We start from the raw sequence: 21,766 nt of genomic DNA on the forward strand, positions 1-21,766 counted from the left end.
AAAATGATAAAGGATAACTTCTTATATTTTCAAATCACAAAATACAATCTATGGCCATGCCACCCTGAACGTGCCCAATCCCGTCTGATCTCGGAAGCTAAGCAGGGTCAGGCCTGGTTAGTTCTTGGATGGGAGACCACCTAGGAAGACCAGGTACTATACACGTAAAAAATAAAAAATAAGGGATTGTAAGCTGACAAGGTCTTTGCAATCTGTGAGGTCAACCAAGGGTTGCCTCACCTAAAAAAAAAATACACACACCACACACACACACACACACACACACACATGCATACAACCAATTGTAATATAATTTTTACCACTAATTTTTATTGTGGTGGTGGGCACATTTTGAAAAAAAAAACTACATTCAGCAAAAATTAACAACTTTTTCACTTTCCTTGGTTATTCACCTAGCCACTTCAGATCTCTGGCATGTAAACTGAATGCACGATTATTTCATATTATATGGATACCATGAAAATATGCTAATGTGGCCAATATTTAAAATTTTGGATCAATTATCTTTTACTTACCCATATTTATAGGTACCTTGAACTTGAGAAATATTCAGATTACTGCTCAAATTTCTTGCCAGAGCTGTTGGAATAATGGGGATGGGCTTCACAGGTGTGCATTTAAAGGTATTCACTAGAGTTACTGCTGCCCAATGCAAATCAAAATCCACATTGTCCAAACTCTCCTTAGAAGTGATATGTGCTCTTAGGGAAAGCAGTTTACCACAATCCAAAGAATCTTTGCTACATACATGGTGCTGCAGAGCCTGAGGAATTAATATTGTAAAATTATTTTAAAACTGCAATTTGTTCATATCTCTAAAGGTTTTATATCATACAGGTGCATATACACATATATATCTTGCACTAACAAAATTAAACAATTTCTGACTTGCAGCATTTCAATTATTTCATTTCTTCCATGTGACCAAAAAGTTACGTGAATAATTTTGTCAAAGCAAATAAGATTTACTGTACCAAGCTCCATCATATCTTTCCAACTTAGATGTCTTAGCAGGATTTCAAATTCCTATTAGAGAATGTCACTTCCAATAAATATTACATGGGGAAAAATGGATGTAAAGAACTCTAACTCAGTCTCAGAAAATCTAAAGTCTATCCTCTGACTCTTTTCTTATTATCCCAAATTATCAAGTAAGTTCTTCCTCTGTAGTTGCTCATGCATGCCAACTGTGTCCTTTCTAGTCTCACTGCCACCACTCTACTATAGGTTACAATGTACCTGTCTAATACACACCCGAATATTGCAATGAACAGCCTAACTATTCCGACTTCAGTCATCTGCCCTATCAGATTAACTACCCCTGATTTAAGAGTATTTCCTCTTTTCAGAAACTTTCAATGACTCTATATGGCCCATTCGACGAAGTTCAAATTTCTTAGCCTGGTATACAAGGCTCTCCATAATATGGCCAAACTAATACTTCAGTCTGACTGCCCATAAAAAAAAAGGGTGTAGAAATATACACCCTTAATGTCACCCTGAGCATATCTTGCATTTTGCTATCCTGGTCACACTGCTTCCTATTCTGGAACAGTATCCATATTATCTACCTAGGATTTCTGCCCTCAGATATCACCTTTAATTACATTTTAGGTCAGCAAACATGCAATCAGAAATTACTATGAATAATTATTAAATATGGGTTTATTATCATGCAACATAATATAGTTTGATTATACTGAATTAAGAATATCAATAAATCTCACCTTAAAAGCTGAAATGAAGTCATCTTCATTGTGAACTATTATTTCTTTTGAACAAAGTCCTTGAGTATAAACTTTGCATGGAATCACAAAGTCCCCAGGAAGAGAAGCAGTAGGTGTTCTTTCTAAGCATTCAGGTACTTCTCGACCAGGATCAAAGCGATCTACTGTCAATATTACACTTTCTTCATCTGAAGAACAAAAACAGCAATTATTACACAGCATGCCAATAAAAATTGTGAAATCAACTAAGCAAGCCTACATTATAACAAAACGTTGTTTATATTAATAGTATACTAAATGACTTGGATATATATTCTTCCACCTGATCAGACTGTAAAGTCTGTGATGGGTACTGTCAAATTTTACACATCTTCATAGCCTTGGAATACAACAAAGAAAATCAGCACAAAGTACATTACAATAATTGGCTGAATCAGTAGACATAAATTCTATTACAGTAATAAAAATCATCTTTTTAAAAGTATATTACCTTCATCTATTGTGAGAGAACCAAGTAAAAAGCAAGGCAAGTTTTTTTTATTCTGTTTAGCATGACGGTAAGCAAGTCGAATGGTCTTTTCCGTTACCACAATCTTTGGATTTCTGAAAAATAACAAAAGTTTTTATAAATCCAGAGGATCTGATATCCTAAAAAACCTTCCTGTCATAAAATGCTGCCTAAAATATCACACGCATCTTTACGAAAAGACCACTGTAGGGAAAGCCTAGGGTCAAAGGTTGGGTAAGAGGAGTACAGAGGACTGTGTAGAAACCAGAACTGCAATAAACAGACACTGAAGTTATAGCTGTTCTCCAGACATTTGCTTAATTTTATGAACCAGAGCAAGAAACTATGAGGCCAGCCTTCTGTTTCTGTAAATAAACTTTGATTGAAATAGTCACATCCATTTGTTTACATATTGTCTATAGACTTAAGATACTAGTATTAATGAGCATAGAATATAAATAAATGATTCAAATGTTCAAAGAAATATAAAAGAGACTCTAAAATATGAGCAAAGAACAAGACACTATCAAAAAAAGACTAGGCGAATTTGAAAAGAACCACAAAAAACTTGTAGAATTAAAAATATAATCAATTAAAAACTCAATGGATTATATAATCAACTGGAGATAGGTAACAAATGTTTATTATTGTTCTATAAACTGTGCATATACGTTATAAACAATCTTTCATATATACAGTATACTTCCACAATTAAAAAAACCTAAATGAACAGGTTAGATGGCAACTAAGCACAGCAAAAAAGAAAATGAATAGAGGAAGAAATTACTCAAAATATAGCACAGAAAAATAACAATAGAAAATATAAAAGATAGGTTAACAGACATAGAGAAAAGAATGAATAAGTCTAACAAATACTTAGTTGAACTTCTTTAAGACTCTCCCTTGTTTCTGTCAATGTTATATCATCCTTCTCTGCCAACTGGTTTAGAACTTAAATACTTTTTGACTTTTATCTTTCCTTTAGTTCTTCTATTTAGTAGATCATCAAATGCTATCAACTGTTCCTTCAAAATGACCTCGTTTCATTCTTTGCTCTTTATCTCAATACTGCTACACTGCTCTCAGCCCTTATAATAGCTACCATTTATTGAATACTTCCTATGTCTCAGGCACTGTGCCAACTGCTACTTTATAGAGTCTGTCTCATTTAATCCTTAAAAGAGTACTATGAAATAAGTATCACTATCTTTATTTTATAAATAAGGAAAATGATCCTTGGCTACTTTACTGAGGTCACATATTTATGAAGTGGTAGAATCAGGATTTGACCCTCTAGGCGGTATGAGTCCAGTCATAGCACCTTAAACCACTATGGCATAAATCTATGATTCTTAGATTATAGAAAATCATCTCACAGCTAGGCTGACTCTAAGCTCTCCTTCCAATGATCCAGCCTCAGAATTCTGCTTTCAACAAGTAACTCCCTTACATAAAAAAATCTCAATGGATCTCTATTTTCTATTACTTTAAGCCTAAGTTTCTATGTCTTTCCTTCAAGACATAGAAACTTCTATATCTTGCCATAACTGTATTTTATATTCCTTCTAAAATGGTCCATTTATTGGGTCGGCTTTAGCTCAAGCGGTTACTTCATCATGGCAGACTGTTAAAACAGTCTATTTAATTCAAAATCAGTTCAGTCTTCTCAATGCTCTACAAAGATATCATGCTAAAGCATGATGAAAAACGCTTTCAGTTTTTATTATTTTTGTCTCTTCTGAATTCTTATAATACTTAGAACTTCAGGTTTACAGAATATTTTAACTGTGAAATTAAGATTATTTCTCAAAAGCACAAGGAACAGATTAAAGCAGCAGAAGGGATTATTTCCTCGGAGGGGAGTAATCAATTTTGCCTTACACATCTATTTGACTCCTGTTTATACTGGTTTGATTTAAAAAGAGAAACATACCTGTAATAATTAAGATGTAAGTAGATGAAATCTCCAATTGGCATTGGGTTCCAAAGTGCACATTTTGATGGAGGAAAATAAAAAGGTACCATCCTGCTTGAAGTAAACCTTTAAAAAAAATCAAATCAAAGCACAATGAAAAGCATACTTAGTAGAAATTTTATAAGAAAAAGTTTCACTTTAAATGAATTTTTCAGATTATTTTTGTTAATTTTAGAAGAGCCAAAAATATTTTTAAAGAGCAAAAGAAAAAAAATCACTTGTTAACACTATCAAGAGAATAAGCATTCAAAATTTAGGTATAGCTTTTTCTGTCTTTTTTTTCTTATGCATACATAAATTTATATGCGCACACGCTTTTAAAAAAGAACTGGGAGCATTAATCTTATAAAATCCTCTTTAAGTAACAGAAAAATGAGTATAAACCATGAATTTACATTTAAATTTAAAATTAAAATCTGTCCTTCAAAACTAATTTCTACATAGTTGCTAGATAACACCTAATAAATTTCTGAAAAACAGAAAAACTTAATAGAATCTTTTCGTGTTTACAAATTTGGTATCTTGGGCTTGATTACATAAGTTTAATTACTGAAGCATCAAAAGAACCTCAATATAATAATTTCTCAACAAAGCTCTTAGGGGCAGTATAAAGCAAGGTTCCAATATTAAATCATATAGGGTACCGTCACAAAGTTATTCACGTGAGTAACACAGGAAACCACAATAAAAAAGACAATGAAAAAGAAAGGACGGGGGAAAAAATATCAGCTAGAGTTGCCTGTAGTTAAAGCAAAAAGCTCTGATAGTAAGCTGCCTACAACAGGGCATTTATATGGTGTCGAAGTGTTAAAAAGTTGAACTCAAAGAATATCTTGTTCTAAATTTTACTTTCATGTGTTGTCATCTATGAAGCTTCTCAACTAAAATACTAGCCCCAGTTTACTGATCACCTACACAATACTACCGATCACCTACTACGTACTTATGCATAGTAAGTTTCTCACTAAAACTGTTTCAGAAACATTTTATTGTCCACTTTATAGATAACAAATTGTAACTATCCTAACTTCATACAGCAATTAAGTAGCAGAGCTGGGATTTGAATCTAAGTGTGGCTAATTTCAAAGTTTATACTTCCAGCTCTATGGTATAGTGCTTTAGAGCCTGGGTTCAAATTCTAAGCACCGCATTCCTAGCTGTGAGCTTTTAATTTGAGCTCATTATAAGAAGGATTTTTAATCTCCCTGTTTTGAAATGAGGACATAGTCTGAGATTAAGAAATTTGTTCAAAGTCACAAAGCTAGTAAGTGACAAACTGTCAGCTTATCTATGTCTCTATATTTAATATATTCTTACCAATTGCTGAGAGGCAATATGATGTAGAGGTTTGTGGAGAGCAGTTTGTAAGCTGACAAGGTCCTTGCAAACTGCGAAGGCAACCAAGGGTTACATCACCTCCACAAATGCCTCCTGAGAACAAGATAATACAAACATAGCCACAGACAGATAATAAGCTGAAGGCCAGGAGAACATGTAGCCTCAGAGAAACAGAAGAAACAGTGTTACTATGGTTTAGAGAAACTGCTTATGACAGCAGCAACTGTATGATCCTATATAAAAGCTGCTTGCAAAAAATAAACTGGGCCATTGTCCATCCAGTGGGAAGTAGACCTCCTGATCCCTGCTTTCTGTCTTCTTTTTTTTCTCAATCTCCCACCATTCCCACTCAGGTTTATTTTCCAGGGCCGCGCTGGACATGGCAGGATTTACCACTTGCTGGACATGGCAGAGGTTAAAAGCAAAAAGTATGAAGATCAACTGCTCAGGTCTGAAATCTGGCTTCAAAATTTGCTAGTTGTGTGATCCTGATCAAGTTAGTCGATGTCTGTGTGCCTCCGTTTCCTCCTCAGTTAAACAGGATAATATCAGTATCTCCTGAGAGCTATACTGAATATTAAATGAGTCTATTATTATGTAAAGTGCTTAGAAAAATTCCTGGATTATAAGTGCTTAGTGTTAGCTATTTCTTTTTGCTCCCAGTTGTCCATAGTACCTTTAGAGCCCAATCTACACTACCTTCAGGTTTACTTCCTTGCAGTATAGAGCAGAAGTCACATCAGGTTTAAACCCTGGCTATATCATTTATCAACTGAATAGGTTGGTTAACCACTTTATGCTATAGTTTGCTCATTTAAGACAAAAAGAGGGGGATAATAATAGTTTTATACCTTATAGGTTTGTTGTGAAGATTAATTAAGAATAATGCATGCAAAACCTGGCACAGCAAGATTTCAATATAAGTTGTTATTAGCCTTTTTCTTAATCTAAGGTACACAAGTAGACTTTGGAGGCAGAGCAGACACAAACATTCTTAAATTGGGTGTAAAATTGTGCATGTATGTGTATGTATATATATATGCTTTTTCTTAGGAAATGAGATTCATGACTACCAGATAGTCAAACCCGAAAATAATTCAGTATTGCTGCCCTAAAGCCCATAGATTACTGAAAACCAGAAGTTTCAGTTAAAAACAAATCAAAACAAAAAAAGCTAGAATTGAGTATGAATTAAAAAAAATAGAGTTGAATATACCAGGAATAATCACTTTAAATCACATGGGTATAATGGGTATATTATCTTACCTAGAATGTAAAGAATAAATTTGACCCAATAATAAATTTAAAAAGAGAACAGAAGTCGACAAATTTTCAAAGAATAAGAGGTGGCAGTAGAACAGAAAGGCCAAAATTAAGTGAAAGAAATATGATAGCTTCTGTGGGTCATGTTTCCATTGTCTTCATCAAGAACATCTGGCACAAAGAAAATAATATAGAAAATAAAGGTAACTTACTGATGTAATTCTAGTTTAAAAAAAAAAAAAAATCACATGTCAGCACTAATTATTCTTCCCCAGGGGAGAAAAGAACAGTAAGTGATCCAAAGAGGCAAATGACACAAGCCAATTTGCCTGGTTCCATAGTATTAACAGAATGAGAAAATTAGGTAACAGATGGCAAGCTCCTCCTACTACACTTCAGTGGAAAAGGCTTAGGGACATTTAAGGAAACTTGGCATATCCAGTGTGAAAGTTTTCCCATCCAGGAATTAGAATTTAGAGAGGGAAAGAACCCAATCACTTTCCCACTTGTTTAGGATGTAAATAAATCCATATGTAAATTTTAGCCTCAAGCATTCTAGTACTATTTTACATCAATAAAAAGATCCTCTGGGAAACTAAAATAAGGGAATGAGGGAATAAGATTAAAATTTACCAAGTGCCCACTATGTATCAAACTCTTTAGTTTAGTAATCTTATTTAACCCCTCACAATAATATTCTGTTAGAGATTACTATCCTCAATTTACTTTAGATGAGGAAACTGAGGCTTAATTAACTAGATCGAGGTCACTCACCTAATAAGTGGCAGAGCTGGGATACGGACTCAGGATCTTCCTATTCTAAAGTATTTTTCTTCTATTCCAACCTACCTTCCCAAGTTATGTGAGTAGCTGTGAAAAAAATTTTTGTAAAAATATGTCTATACCTGGTATTCATCTGGGGTCCTGCAAGAGGATATAGAGGCTCCATGATAGATTTATTCTATTTCAACTGTTCAGTATCCTAAGGATGAGAATATTACTAATGAGTGACAAAAACAAGTAAGAAACATGATTTAACCACATATTAACAAATTACTGACAAAATTAGGTTAATTATATGTTGTTTTCATCTATAGAATAAGAAAATGCTTGTGGGTTCTGATCATTTTCATTCTTTATAGTTATTCTATTATTAATGTTAATATTTATTCTAGGCAGCAAAACCTACTAATATATCTGTTCATTAAGAAAGGCATAGATTCTGCCCCAAGATCACTGTATCGACTAAGTGAGCAGGTAGTATTTAATATGAGACTTTGACCAAAAGTCCTATAATATTAAAAAAAAAGAAAAAAAAAACAAAACACAAAGCAGCAGATAGGTACAATGTAGGCTAGATATCTATTGAGTCTATAATGAAGTCAATGAATTTTCATTCTTGTGGAAATGGAAAACACTGCGTCCCCACAAACTGACTTGTATCAGTACAAAATCAGCATTCTGTTTTTGGCTCCACATGCTCTCTCTGGGTACTCTTGCCCACACCCATTGCTTCTACACCCATCTGTATACAACAAACTTTCTTTCAGCTTCTCTCTCTCTTCTAAGTTTCAAACCCATACTTCTAAGTGACCACTGGATATCTCCACCTAAATATTATCAGAGCAAAATACAGACCTCGAAGTTCTTTCTTTACACTTCAATGTTTCCTATATTCTTTTAAGTCTTAAGAGTTCTTTAGGCTCTATATCGATTTTAGAAAAAAAGGAATTGTCTGAAGTTAAAATAAGGGAGGAAAGAGTTAAATTCTGGTGCAGAAGTAATTAAAAAGAGATTTTTTTTTTTTTTAGATAAAGTCAGAGGCTGGAAATATTTTCAAGAACAAAATCCTATCGAAAGTGCCTTTGTAAGATTGACTAAAAAGTCCTTCTTGGAGATATCTGGACTTCTGCAACTTCTATGGATGTATATTTTAAACTTTAAAGTCCTTCTATGCCACTTCGTTGTTATGGATACTAGTATTCAGCTTGATAACTAATTCTAGAAGTATATAAAGTGCCATTTTTCTTAAACAGAAGAGTCTTAAAACTCCATAATATGTCTCTTCTTCCTTTATGCTTTAGGGTAAAAAGATAATGAGATCTGTTTCTCATTTTAAAACAATATACGAGGCAGTTTATTCTGACAGTATTATGCAAGCAATTAAAGCTAGTGAAGTTAAAACCACATAACACCTATACCTAGCAAAATGTATTCTCCTTGGAGAATGGCACCATCGTGTATCAAATGGAAACCATCAAGTCATCCTTACCTCTCTTTCCTCCCTCTTCCCCTATAAAAATTCTTTCCGTCTCCACTACCGTAGTAGTTCCTGTCATCACCCTCACCAGATTTACTGAAAAGTCCCCATAGTGCTGCTAGAAAAATACTTCTATATAAATCTGACGTACTTAGTCTCTTGTTTTAAAAGTCGATGTTTTAAAAGTCTTCTTAATAAACAGAATTTTAAAAAAATCACAATCTGTCCCCGCCCCATTATTCTAACATTATCCCCTATCCACTCATCCTACATCCCAATCAAAATTAACTACTTGTAGTTTCCCTACCATCTTTGCACAGGCTGTACCCTTTAATTGGAATGCCCTGGTAAACTCCCATCATCCTTCGCAATCTAACTCAAAAGTCATTTCCTCCGTGAAATCATCTCCTAGACACCACAGTGATTTTACTACTGCCGCTGTTCATATACATAGCATTTTCACACTTTCTTGTTTACACATTACTTACAGCAGACCACAAACTTCAAACATTAACTGATCTCTTACTATGTAGCTGTCTGAGCTAGATAATGTGAGGAATGCAAGGACGAGCATATATGGTTTCAGTCCTCAAGAAATATTCACAGTAAAAACAACAAAAATGGAACATTATCAATTGAAAACCTCTTTTACATACCTAAGCAAAAATGATCCCCAAGGAATTCATGGTCCGCTTATTTCTCTCACTAGATTCCCTTCACATCATCAACCCAGGCTCCTGGAGATCTGAACCCATAAGAGGGCCCTGAATTTTGCCTACTATCCTTCCCATGGGCCCCGCTTCCGCCTCTCAGTGGAAGGCAAAGCACAAAGTCCCACTTACCGCAACCTCCGCCAAGCCAGGGTCTGTTCGTTGGGCCGGAACAGAGGTCGGCTCCAAGGAGCGCCTCCGCCCACTCGGCCCTGGGACGTTGGGGTCGCGGGAACTGAGGCGGCAAACACAAGCTCGTGAAACCGAAGCCCGCGCCGCGCCTGCTGACTGGTCAAAAACCCGACCCATCCGGGTGCAGGGGCGGTGCTGGAGGCGTCACACAAGGGCTCTATATCATGCTGGTGCGCCAGCCAATCAGAGCCTCGCATCGGTCCAGCGCTTGACCAATCGCAAGCCTCCTTGGAGAAACAAGGGCGCACTGGCGCTCCAGGATCAGGTTCCGGAGGATTTAAACACTTGATTTTTTTTAGTCAACGGTTAAGTTCCGGGGTGGGGCGGTCCTTGCACACGCCCAATGAAAAGCCCAACTAGGCTGCTGTGAGGATGGCAGAGGAAGCAAGAGGTGTTCGCTGCCCTTGTGGTCGTTCCGCTACTAAAAGTGGGTGAAACCCTTTACTTAAATGAGCAGAAGAGAGGTTAGATTTCTTTCTTAAAATCTTAAAAAGCATTCTCTCTTCTCAATAACATAAACATGTTTAAAAGTTTTGTGTGTATAGCATGGTATTAATATTGGCACGATGATTTATAGTCATCTCCACAACTAGTATTGGTAATTGGGCCTTCTCTGCCGTTATCTTAGATAATTTACCTGACAACCAAAGTAGAGAGGTATTATCTCTATTCAACAAAGGAGGAGACTTAAAAGAACAGATAGCTAGTTAGTGCAGAGTCAGCATTTGAAACGCCACTTACTTTCCTTTTCTACTTTCGTTAGTTTCCTGAGCAACATGGGAGTGTCTTAAGGTCTGAACTGCATTCCTGGGCTGTCTTGTTCTGAATAGGCATACACCCTTTTGAAAGAGTGACAACACTTTTTGAAAAATGTTTCAAACTAACCAAGAAATGTATGTTCCACAGTGTCATTCTCAACTTTACTGAAAAAAATCCTGGAATTTAGGGCACACATTTTAAGGGAAATGATGGTCAGTTCCTCAGCTCTGGTGTGAGAGCACGAAGAGCCTCAGACAGCGGCGCATATCAGACTAAGTGTTGGCCAACCCAGTGGAGACCCATGGAGCAAAGATTTCCCTTTAGGGGAGTCCCACATTAGAAATGGGTAGAACCCTTGCTGTGCTCAGTAATTGCCTGAAGCATCCCAGAAAGAGCAAGTGCCAATGCTAAGGCAGATCCTAAAGGCCCTCAAGAGACCGTCAGTCTGGCAGCCATGGGTTACTTCGAGTGCAAAGATTCCGGAGTAGAAGCTTCCTGGCATTTTTGAGACAAAGCATGGAGGCTAGTATGTGCTGAGCAGAGTGAGTGAGGAAATTATCAAGATTTTAAGGGAGAGGAGGTGTTGGTAGATCACGTAGGGCCTTCTAGACCATGAAAGGGACTTGGCTGCACTCTTGGGTTTAATAGCAAGCTACTGGAGGATTTTAAATAAGAAGACTGACAAGATCTGATTTTAGCTCTTAAAAGGACCACTGTGGTTGTACACTGAGAATAAACTGTAGGGGGCAAGGGCAGAAGCAAGGAGACTAGAAGGCTGCTGCAATAACCTAGACGAGAGATTGATGGCAGCTTGAATCAGAAGGGTAGCAATGGAGGTGATGAAAGGTTGTTGGATTCTGGATATATTTGGAAGGTAGAATCAACAGAATTCGATTACAGATTAAATTCAGGGTGTAAAAGAAAAGGACTTTATGTGGGCCCCTCATGAAATATGGTTTTCTTTGGAACTACTTTAAACTATCTGAAAGAGAAATGTAAGATGATATGAGTTATACAAAAAGGAAGAGAGGAAGCATAATATAGCTCCCTACTCCTTAGGTGTGGGCTGGACATAGTGACATTCTTCCAAAGTGTACAGTAGTGAAAGTGGGGAGAAGAATAACTTTACAGGGGAGAAACCTAACCAACACTACTTCAGCCACATAATCAAGGCCAACATTAACAGTCATAAGTCACATTAATAGTATATACACTGATATGCTGTGATGAAAACAGCACTTTACCTCTGTAGTCGTCCTTCCAATAACCTATAACCCTAGTCTAAGCCTGAGAAAAACATCAGACAAATTCCAATAGTGGGAAATCTTATAAAATACCTGATCTGTACTCCATCAGAACTGTCAAAGTTATCAAAAGTAAGGAATCTGAGAAACTAGCCAAGAGGAGCCTAAAGAGATAGGACAACTAAATGTAATGTGGTATCATGAATGGGATCCTAGAACAGAAAAATGACACTAGGTTAAAAACTAAGAAATCTAAGTAAACTACGAAGTAATTAATAATAATATACCAATGTTGGTTCACTAATTGTAACAAATAAACCATATTAAATATAAGATATGGATAATAGGGGAAACTGTGGGGCATAAGGGAACTCTTGTAGGTTCTCAATTGTCCTGTAAATCTAAAACTTTTAAAAAATAAAGTCTGTTAAAAAGAAAAAAGGAAAGGGCAAGAGGAGAGTTGGAGCATATGCTAATTTTTTTAACAATAAAATATCTTTTTTGCTTAATAATAACTCAAATACCAAAAAGAACTTCAATTAAACATTTTACTACTGGACTTCTAAGCAGGATATACATTTATACTATGAAAGGAGTAGGTACTTTTTCCCCCTTTCCTCCTCTAGCTTTATTGGATAGTTTAAAATTACATTTTTGTTTCTAGGACTTCAGTTGCTTTTTCTATCTGACTTTTAAATACTGATTACAGCAAATGAAACACAGTTGTCTAAATGATATAGTATACAAAAATAGCATCTTGATTTCTGTGAAAATGCATTTCTCTGCAATTCCTTACTAGCTCCAAATGATGCTAAGTCTGAGCATAGATGTTTAGTCTGGGTTTTGGATTTAATCTTTGAAAAAAAAATGTATTCTAAATCTTTGCCATCAGCATCTGTATATCCAGCATCAGTGCTGTGAAGTTGTTCCTGTTTAGGCTTTTAACCAGGGTTTTCTCACAGACATTAACACACGTTTGTCTTTTTATTTTGTTTACTTCCACTTAACTGTACTATGTAGGACCTGATACAGATATTACTTGATGTTATTTAATAGCTATTGAGCTCAGACAATCCAAGGCCATCATTATGCTAAAATTAAAGTTATTTATGGAAGCTCACAGAGACTTCCAGAATGAGTTTTTACCTCCTACATGGGAACATATTCAAGAAACCCAGTATAGGCTTACCGGACTGAGTCAACTCTTCATATTCATCAATCCCTATTTGCAAATGGTGAGGAAAAGGGACTCTTTAACAAAGCATTATACTTAATACCTCTACCAAACTAAACAAACTTTTTTTTGTAGTTCAATACAGAAAGTTGACCTTTTTTTTCTACCTTTTCCTTGTTTTACATAACAAGTAAAGTTTACTGGCCTGGAGTAGCCTCTCTCTGCCAACCTTTGGCCAGTGAAGAAGATTCAGAGACAATAATACAACCGTCAATCAGAATAAGGTGGTGGGGAGGTTAACGAAGTTAAATAATTAAGCCGTGGCTTTAATCATGCAAGGTGCCCTGACTCACCACAGAGGTAAACAGTTGACTTCACTTGTCTTGCTGCATTTAATGGCTACATGACCAGTTTCACCACACCTGTAACACTTCGCTTTTGTGCAGTCTTTTTGAATGTGTCACAAGAATAGCAGTTCTCATCCACATGGTCACAGTCATGAGCCAGATGGCCTGGTTTGCCACAGTTATAGCAGCACTCTTCTTGCTCTCTGTTGGGCAACTTGCAGTTCTTGGCAGTGTGACCACCTCTACTACAGTTACAGCAGGCATCCTCCTGAAGATCACAATCCTTGGCAAGATGACCAGACTCACCACAGTGATAACATGTCTGGAAGTGACAAGGAAAAAAACTGGAAACCTCTATCTGAGGTAAAACCACCTCTACTACAGCTTCTCATTCCATGACCATGGCCTCCACCAGTAGAGCATTCTTGGGCCCAAGGTGCCCTGACTTGTGGCCGGATTGTCCACACTTGAAGCAATTATTGCTGCTCATGGCTGCAATTAGATCTTTGGTGTCTGAGCAAACCTGAAGCAGTGGAGACTTGGATCCAGTGGATACTTTTTTAATTGAATGAAGAGAAAGGTAACTTTAATTTTAGGATTGGAATGACTCAGCCTTATATTTAGCACAAATTGGAGGTGCCTAAAGGGCTTATTCTCTAGATATTAAAAAAAATTTTTTTTGATTCTTGATATAACAAGCATTGGCTTTGGGGATCTGGTCTCAGTTCTGCCTTTTAATCTAAGATTGATTTCCCTCTTTTGTATATTGTACATTATCATAAAAGAGATTAACTGCATAATGAGTGTGAAAGTTAATTAAAAGCTGCCTATATATTATTAGTCCAGGTGTGCTAACAATTGACAGTGTTAATAAATGAGCAACACATTGCCATACATTCATAGAGATAAAGGGGGCTAATTTGTTAAATTACAAAGAGAATAAGCTTAGTGAAATAAAATCTACAAATGCTATACCTAGGAGCTGCTACACACTAAGTTTTGTGGTAGATGGTATGGAGAATTGGAAGGGCATGACAAGCATAGAACAGGGAAGGCACAATTTTATGGGTGGGGTAATAAAAGGTAATTATCCAAAACAAATATGATTTATTGTTAGAATTGACTGAATATATACCATGTTATTCTTTCATCCCTATTTATATATATTTATGTCATTTCAGGATAGTATGGAATTGCTATGGCTATTGGCTCTAACAGAGAAAAGCTACCAGTCTTATTTTTCAAATTTTCAAGTGCTTTAATTTTCTTAACAGAGAACCATTTCCAGTATATCATGCTTTTAAAAATGTACAAATTTGTTACACAAACAATGCTATAACAAGAAAAATACTGTAAAGGGGAAAATTCATCCAAATTCTACATCCTAACACATTAATTGTCTTCATTTTCACTTTTTTCCCCTTTCAGTCCCTGATTAAGTGACATGGTTAGACCAGGTAAATGTTCAATGTTATAATGCTGACGTAGCTGGGAATTAAAGAGCTATTGTTATCTCCAGGAACAGGGAAGTTGGAATCAATTATCAGTTCTGTTACTTATTTACTAAATTTCTTCACACACCCAACTTTCCCTTTCTCTGTTTACACTTTTAAGCTATACTGGACTACTGCATTTTAAAAACTAGTTTCATTTTTAAGGAACATTGTAATTTTAAGGGGATTGCTAATCTGTCAATTTATGCAAAATTCCTTTGAGATAATTAAGCCTCTTGTTAGAAGTAACAACAACAATTTATGTGCTAAATCATGTCGTCTTATTTTTTTTTAGTTTGGATTGTTTGGCATGAAGACTAGAATAATCAAATAACACACCAGTAAATTCTCTGAAAGTATTTGCTAGTCTGAGTTAATGTACCGTCATCCTGATTTTGCGTTTAAGGAAACTAGCTCCTTTGTCATAGTAAATTAATTGATGATGTATGCTTGGGTTTATTTCTGTGCTCTCTATTCTGTTCCATTGATCTGTGTATCTGTTTTTATGATACTATACTGTTTTAATGACCATAGCTTTGTAATATAGTTTGAAATCAGGGAGCATGATTCCTCCAGCTTTGTTCTTCTTTCTCAAGATTACTTTGGCTATTTAGGGTCTTTTGTGGTTCCATACAAATTTTAGGATTGTTTACTCTATCTCTGTGAAAAATACCCTTGGAATTTTGATAGGAATTGTATATTACCTTGGGTAATATGGACATTTTAACAATAGTAATTCTTCCAGTCCATGAGCATAGAATATCTTTCCACTTATTTGCATCTTCTTCAATTTCTTTATTAATACCTTTTAATTTTCAATATATAGGTTTTTTATTTCCTCAGTGAAATTTATTCCTAGGTATTTTATTCTTTTTGATACAATTTCAAATGAGATCATTTTCTTAACTTCTCTTTCTGATTGCTAGTTTTTTTTGTATTGATTTTATATCCTGCAACTTTACTGAATTCATTTATTCTAAGTTTTTTGATGGAGTCTTTAGGGTTTTCTATATATATCATGTCATCTGAAAATAGGGGGTTTTACTTCTTCCTTCCCAATTTGAATGCCTGTTTCTTATATTGCCTAGTATGACTAGGACTTCCAGTACTATGTTGAATAAAAAGGAGATCATGATATATGATCCTTTTAATGTATTGTTGAATTTGATTTGCTAATATTTTGTTGAGGATTTTTGCAACTATTTGTGTGGCATCCTTATCTGGTTTTGGCATCAGGGTAATGCTGGCTGTGTAAAATGTATTTGAAAGAGTTCCCTCCTCTTCTATTTTTTGGAGAAAGATTGGTATTAATTCTTTGAATGTTTGGTAGAATTCACCAGTGAAGATATCTGGTCCTGGACTTTTGTTTGTTGGGAGGTTTTTGATTACTAATTCAATCTCCTTGCTAGTTATCTGTGTGTTCAGATTTTCTGTTTCACCACAATGTAGTATAAACCTTCCAAGAACCCGGGAGTTCCTTTAAAAAAGTGAATGTGTTGTAACAATAATATATTGTCATACTGTATAAAGAGTAATGAGACATCATCCCTTTATTCAAGGAACTCTAAATCTAGTGTGGAGATACACAATACACCACAGTGCTACCAGATAAGGAAACAAGGGATGTAGTAAGGGGGTGTGTGTGTGTGTGTGTGTGTGTGTGTGTGTGTGTGTGTGTGTGTGCAAAAGCACAAAGAGGGCACCTAACCCAGTCTTGGGAATTTAGAGAGCTTCCTGGAACGAGGTAAAATCTCACCCAAATTACATCCACCCGTTATTCCTCCGTTTTGTTTTTTTTTTTCACTTCAAAGCTCATATTGCTATTCGTATTTATTTACTTATTCGTGTGACTTGTTCAGGTCGGCTGCCTCCCCATTGGGACTTAAAATCCTTGTGAGTAAAGAATGGGTTCTGCTCTCCCATGTGTCAAGTCCCAGACTCCAGCACAGGCCTGACACAAAGAGGCGCAAGATTAAGGAACTGGGGACTGAACAAATGAATGAGCCCCCAGACGGGAGGAAAGGGGTGCGGCCCCGCACGGGTGGCAACCACGCTGTGCGGCTGAGCAAGCAGCGGAAGCCCCTCCCCTTCCGGCCGTGGCGCGGACTCCAGGGCAGTCAAGGCAGCGGGGCCGCGGCGGGCGCCGGCTCGGCCCGCCCCCTTCTCGCCGCCCCGCCCCGCGCCTCTGCCGGCCGGGTTGCTGTCAGCTCCCTCATCGTCCGGCAGAGACGTGGTGTATGCTGAGCCGCTGCGGCCGCCGGCTGCTGCAAGTCCTGGGCCTTAGCTTCCCGCTGCTTACCCACCGGCCGCATATTCTCTACCCTCACCGCCTCATGAAGCCGCTGGTCGTCTTCGTCCTCGGCGGTCCCGGCGCCGGCAAGGGGACCCAGTGCGCCCGCATTGTCGAGGTGAGGCTCGGGCAGCTGGCAGGCTACCTGGGCTTGACCGGACGCCGGGCCGGCTTGCCCCGTAGCGCCCAGTTGTCTGCGCTCCCCAGATCCGGGACTACGAGTCCCGGCAACCATCGCGCCGCCCGCTAAGCGGTGGTGGAGGGTGCTCCGGCGCTCGGCATTTCGGGACTGGTAGTCCACGTTGCCCCCCACGGGGGCGCGGGGAATGGAAGGGAACCGCTTGAGGTCGCTTTGTTCCTGTGCCCTCTTTCCTTATATTTTGGGGACCAAGTTCGTCTCGAGAGTGGGCTGGGAGAGGGATTCGGGAGGGTCAGCCTCCAGGGAATCACACAGCGCCCAGAGGTTAATGTGTCGCTAGGTGCGGAGTGGTGAAGGCAGCAAGAGCTCAGATTTAGCTTAGAGGCGGTATGCGCCCACAGCTGCTTGCCCGAAGGGGAAACCGGTTTTTTCATTCCGTCCCTTCCTGCAACCTCTCTAAACTCCGAACTTTCACCTAACCAGTCTTTATCCTAGAAAGGAGCCCCAGCGTTCAGGGTGTTACTTTAGGTGTTCTGTGATTTGCCAGTAGCGCTTTCTGGCCCCTTCTATGAGCAATACCAGCCCTGAGGCTCCGCCTAAGTTTGTGTGATTTGGAAAAGCCGTGGAGCCGAGTACTGACATCAAGCTTCAACCTCTGGCCCTGCTGCCAACTCACGCTTTGTTCATTGCCAAGTCACTTCCTCTCTCCGAGTCTCGTCTCCTCTAGAACTTAAGAAGAGGCTGTGCACCCAGTTTTAAACTCGATATAAAATACCTCCTAACTGTGAAATTGTGTTACTTTTGTTTTGTTTTGTTTTGTTTTTTACTTCTAGGTGTGGTAAGGTTACCAGTTAGATTCTTTTAACAATTTTCGAACAGATTCTTGGTTTCCTTCAGTGATGCTGAGGAGTGCTTATTGGAGAGACTGGGGGAATATGTGGGACATAAGGAAAACAAGTAGAAACAGAAGAGGCGACCAGTGGTGCTGTAAAACATACCCTGTGAAACTGGTGACCAACAGGTTTTGACCCAGAACTTCTAAAATAATTACCTCTTTGCGTGGTGTGGCTTATATTAGCTTTGGGTTTTTACTTCTCTTCTATGTTCATACAATCCACTCCTGTCCTATATTTTAATCTCTAAAGAGCACCCAGAAAAAGTCCGACAATAACATCTACTTCATTATGTCTTCTAAAGAGCACCCAGAAAAAGTCCGACAATAACATCTACTTCATTATTGATCGTTTTTAGTAATAAAAGTGGAACTAATTCAACCAAAAATACATAAATATTTTTCTCCTCATTTTCTTTTCACTTTTTAAAAGGCAAGTGACAATTGGATGATTTCAAGTTTTTGATACATAAAGTGATTCTTATATGTAAATAACATGATAGAAGGTTTAGAGTCAAGCAGATATGGATTCACACTGTAACTCTGCCATTTACTGTTTCTTTAGTCCCAGAGAAATTGTTACTTTTAGCTTGAGTTTCTCTGTATAAAGGGAGAAATAATACCTATCTAGTATGGTATTTGTGAATAGTAAATGAAGTACAATCTTTGGCAAATATAGATACAAATAATTTTTTTCTCCATTTTAGACTTCTTAATATATGAGATTGGTTATTTTTACTTTGAAGTAGTATTTTTAAAAATCGATTTATGACTATTATATTTGAATGCATTTAATTATTTTGTTTCTGAATCATAATGTGGCTTTAAATGTCCACACCTACACAGTTAGTACCAGCATTACTTCACTGAATTAACAGTATTCTACACATTCAGTAACTAGCATTTATTTATTCTGTTCGGGTTGACAGCTGGTATTATTTTAAACTTGTTAATTACTGCGAGATTTCCATGATGAGATATGTCTCATAATGTATTATTCTTTAAGATTTAATGGTTATTTGAGCTTAAACTGTTTTAAACTGTCATCTTTCATGAAAAGAGTTGCTCTTGATTCTAATTGCCATAAACATTAACTTGATATCTATAAATTCCAAGTAGTTTATAATTTAGCAATTGCTATCTTGTAGTTGACTAAACAAACAATGGAATGTCTGTGGTCAGTTACATGAGTTTTTTTTTTTGCTTTGTAAGTCTCTTGTATTTGGAATCAATATTTTATTCTATAGGCAAACATAAGCTGACTCTCTAAAGACTGTAATATTTTAAACTAAATTTTTTTCTGTAGGGAAAAAGTTATATAAATCAAAGTTAAATTTCCCAACTATCATGCCATTGCTAATTTAGCTCACAGTGTACCTGAAATGTGTTTGAAATAGAATTGTTTCTTTGGGAAAATTACATTGATTACCAACTCCGGCTGACAGAAGTACATTTTAGGCTATAGTACCTGAGACTATCTGGCCCTCTAATGTCGCAAGGCGTTGCTTTTTGGGATGAGCGTTAAACTGGAGGGGAGATAGTACTTGTTTTTCTTCCTGGAGAATTAATTCTACTTCTGCTACTTGCTTTCCAAGACTCTGAGGAAGAAAAGGCAAATCTGATACAGTATCTTCTGAAGGTGTTTTGAACTGGGAGGAAGAGGTTTGAGGGGGATTTTAGGGTTGACTTTGTCCATTTCTTTTGTAGAGGTCTTTTTCAGTTTTATTTTCTAACTTGTTTCTATTTTCTATGTCCTCTCATACTCAATTTGTTTTTGAAAATAAGCTATTTACTAAGAGTGCAATCATTTATTAGAGTTCAGTGCTCAGGGTGGAGTTATTATGGAATAACTTGTTACGAAAAAATCATGATGGGGATGCTGAATCATTTTTGAATTTTTTAAACTAAACCTCATGTATATTGTTTTGGCCCAAGAAAAATTATGGTGCCATAGCCTAAAATTGTCTTTGAAAATAACAACTACAATTTTGCACATGTTAGTGGGAAGGGATATTTAAACCTCCTCTTTTTAAGATGGTGAACGTTTTGCTTACATAAACAAACTATGCTAAAGCTTGTATCCATGCCAAATTGCTTTCCGTAGCACCCCAAAAGCATTCTTAATCATCTTCTGTGTCTTAACTTCCTCCAGGGCTTGTAAAGGTAACTTATACTTTGGCTATCCTTGCTATGCTTAGAAAATTTTCGGTGATATTGACTTTAAGCATATAGAAATCAGAAACTCGATTTTATTTATCTTTGTGTCTCAAGTGTTGAATATTGTACCTGGCACATAGTCAGTGCTTAATTATTCTTTGAATGAATATTTTTATCTATTTTTTATTTTTTATTTTATTTTATTTTTTTAGGCGAGGCAACCCTTGGTAGACTTCACAGATTGCTAGGACCTTGTCAGCTTACAATCTCTTATTTTTTATTTTTTACGCCTACAGCACCTGGTCTTCCTAGGTGGTCTCCCATCCAAGTACTAACCAGGCCCGACCCTACTTAGCTTCCGAGATCAGACGGGATCGGGCTTGTTCAGGGTGCCATGGCTGTAGACTGAATGAATATTTTTAGAGGACACTAGTTTGTCTTAAAGATGTAAAAAAAAAAAAAAAAAATTACATTTGATCCCCAGGGGGCGCCCAAGTAGCAGCTAGCTTTCCCAATTTCAGGACAGAAATGTTTCAGTGAGACCTAGCTCTGTCTTACTCAAGTTTCTCATGTAACACTTCTGTTTACTCTCAGTGAATAAATGGTATGATTGTGAAAATCTGATGAGCATTCTAAAATTTCCAAGCTCCTGATTACAAATCCCCGAAGCAGATTATCACTCGTAGAAGAAACTAGATAGGAAGGTCCACTGGATTTTAAGCTTGTAGGAATACACCTTTCTCCTTTTGAAAGGATAGGGTGGAGGAAGAGATACTTTTTTTGGTTTGTTTTTTTTGAAAAGAAAGTTTAAATTATCTATAAAGGAGATAGTCCACAGAATTCTTGGCTCTTCTGAAGCACCACCTTTTCATTAACAGGATTTTTTTTTAAGACGTTGGAGGAAGGGAGACTATATTCAGATTTTACTCTCCTTACTTTTGAAACATTCCTCATTTTTTTTTGCCTATTTTAAATTAGAAAAGTTACAAACTTGTTGGGAAAAGTTTATCTCCAATTCTGAGGTCACTGGTATTAACTGTCTGGTATTAACTGCTTCCCCCTCTCTTTCTTAGCGTTCTTACAAATGAAAATGCAAATATTTATCTTTTTTATCTCCAGATTGATTATTCTGTTTTCTGCTGAATGTATCATGGATATCATGGATATCATGGATATCCTGTCAGGTCTTTACATATAGATTTAATTCATTCTGATTAGTAGCTACAGAATATTCTATAATATGAGTGTTACATGGCAAGGTTGTACCATTTCCTTAT

The 21,766-nt window shown here is 36.9% G+C and overlaps 2 protein-coding genes, 1 non-coding gene and 2 pseudogenes across 9 annotated transcripts in view; 2 read left to right on the top strand and 3 right to left on the bottom strand.

Moving 5' to 3' along the window:
* STIL (STIL centriolar assembly protein) overlaps positions 1–10,227 on the bottom strand; it is a 39,539-nt gene extending 29,312 nt beyond the window's left edge. For 2 of the 6 annotated variants that reach the window (XM_039885495.1, XM_039885542.1), the window contains exons 1-5: positions 9,935–10,227; positions 4,190–4,297; positions 2,239–2,351; positions 1,749–1,936; positions 537–784 (exon numbers count right to left, since the gene is read on the bottom strand). In XM_039885495.1, coding sequence (XP_039741429.1) covers positions 537–784; positions 1,749–1,936; positions 2,239–2,351; positions 4,190–4,297; positions 9,935–10,191 — 914 coding nt within the window. In that variant the 5' untranslated portion in view covers positions 10,192–10,227. The other 4 variants (XM_039885504.1, XM_039885512.1, XM_039885523.1 and 1 more) reach the window with 4 other exon arrangements.
* LOC120623117 (uncharacterized) lies at positions 47–165 on the top strand (annotated as a pseudogene).
* A 2,304-nt stretch (positions 10,228–12,531) lies between the features above and the next one.
* On the bottom strand, positions 12,532–14,038 carry LOC120620483 (cellular nucleic acid-binding protein-like; annotated as a pseudogene).
* A 3,120-nt stretch (positions 14,039–17,158) lies between these two features.
* CMPK1 (cytidine/uridine monophosphate kinase 1) overlaps positions 17,159–21,766 on the top strand; it is a 29,056-nt gene continuing 24,448 nt past the window's right edge. Inside the window, exon 1 of one of the 2 annotated variants that reach the window (XM_039885556.1) lies at positions 17,159–17,419. In XM_039885556.1, the coding sequence (XP_039741490.1) occupies positions 17,249–17,419 (171 nt within the window). In that variant the 5' untranslated portion in view covers positions 17,159–17,248. The remainder of the gene's footprint in view (positions 17,420–21,766) is intronic. The other variant, XM_039885557.1, reaches the window with a different exon arrangement.
* LOC120623089 (5S ribosomal RNA) lies at positions 20,777–20,895 on the bottom strand. Its single transcript, XR_005658680.1, has one exon. It is a non-coding gene; the product is annotated as a 5S ribosomal RNA (ribosomal RNA).

This window comes from Pteropus medius, unplaced genomic scaffold (genome assembly GCF_902729225.1).
Source record: "Pteropus medius unplaced genomic scaffold, Ma_sr-lr_union100, whole genome shotgun sequence".
Lineage (NCBI taxonomy): Eukaryota > Metazoa > Chordata > Mammalia > Chiroptera > Pteropodidae > Pteropus > Pteropus medius.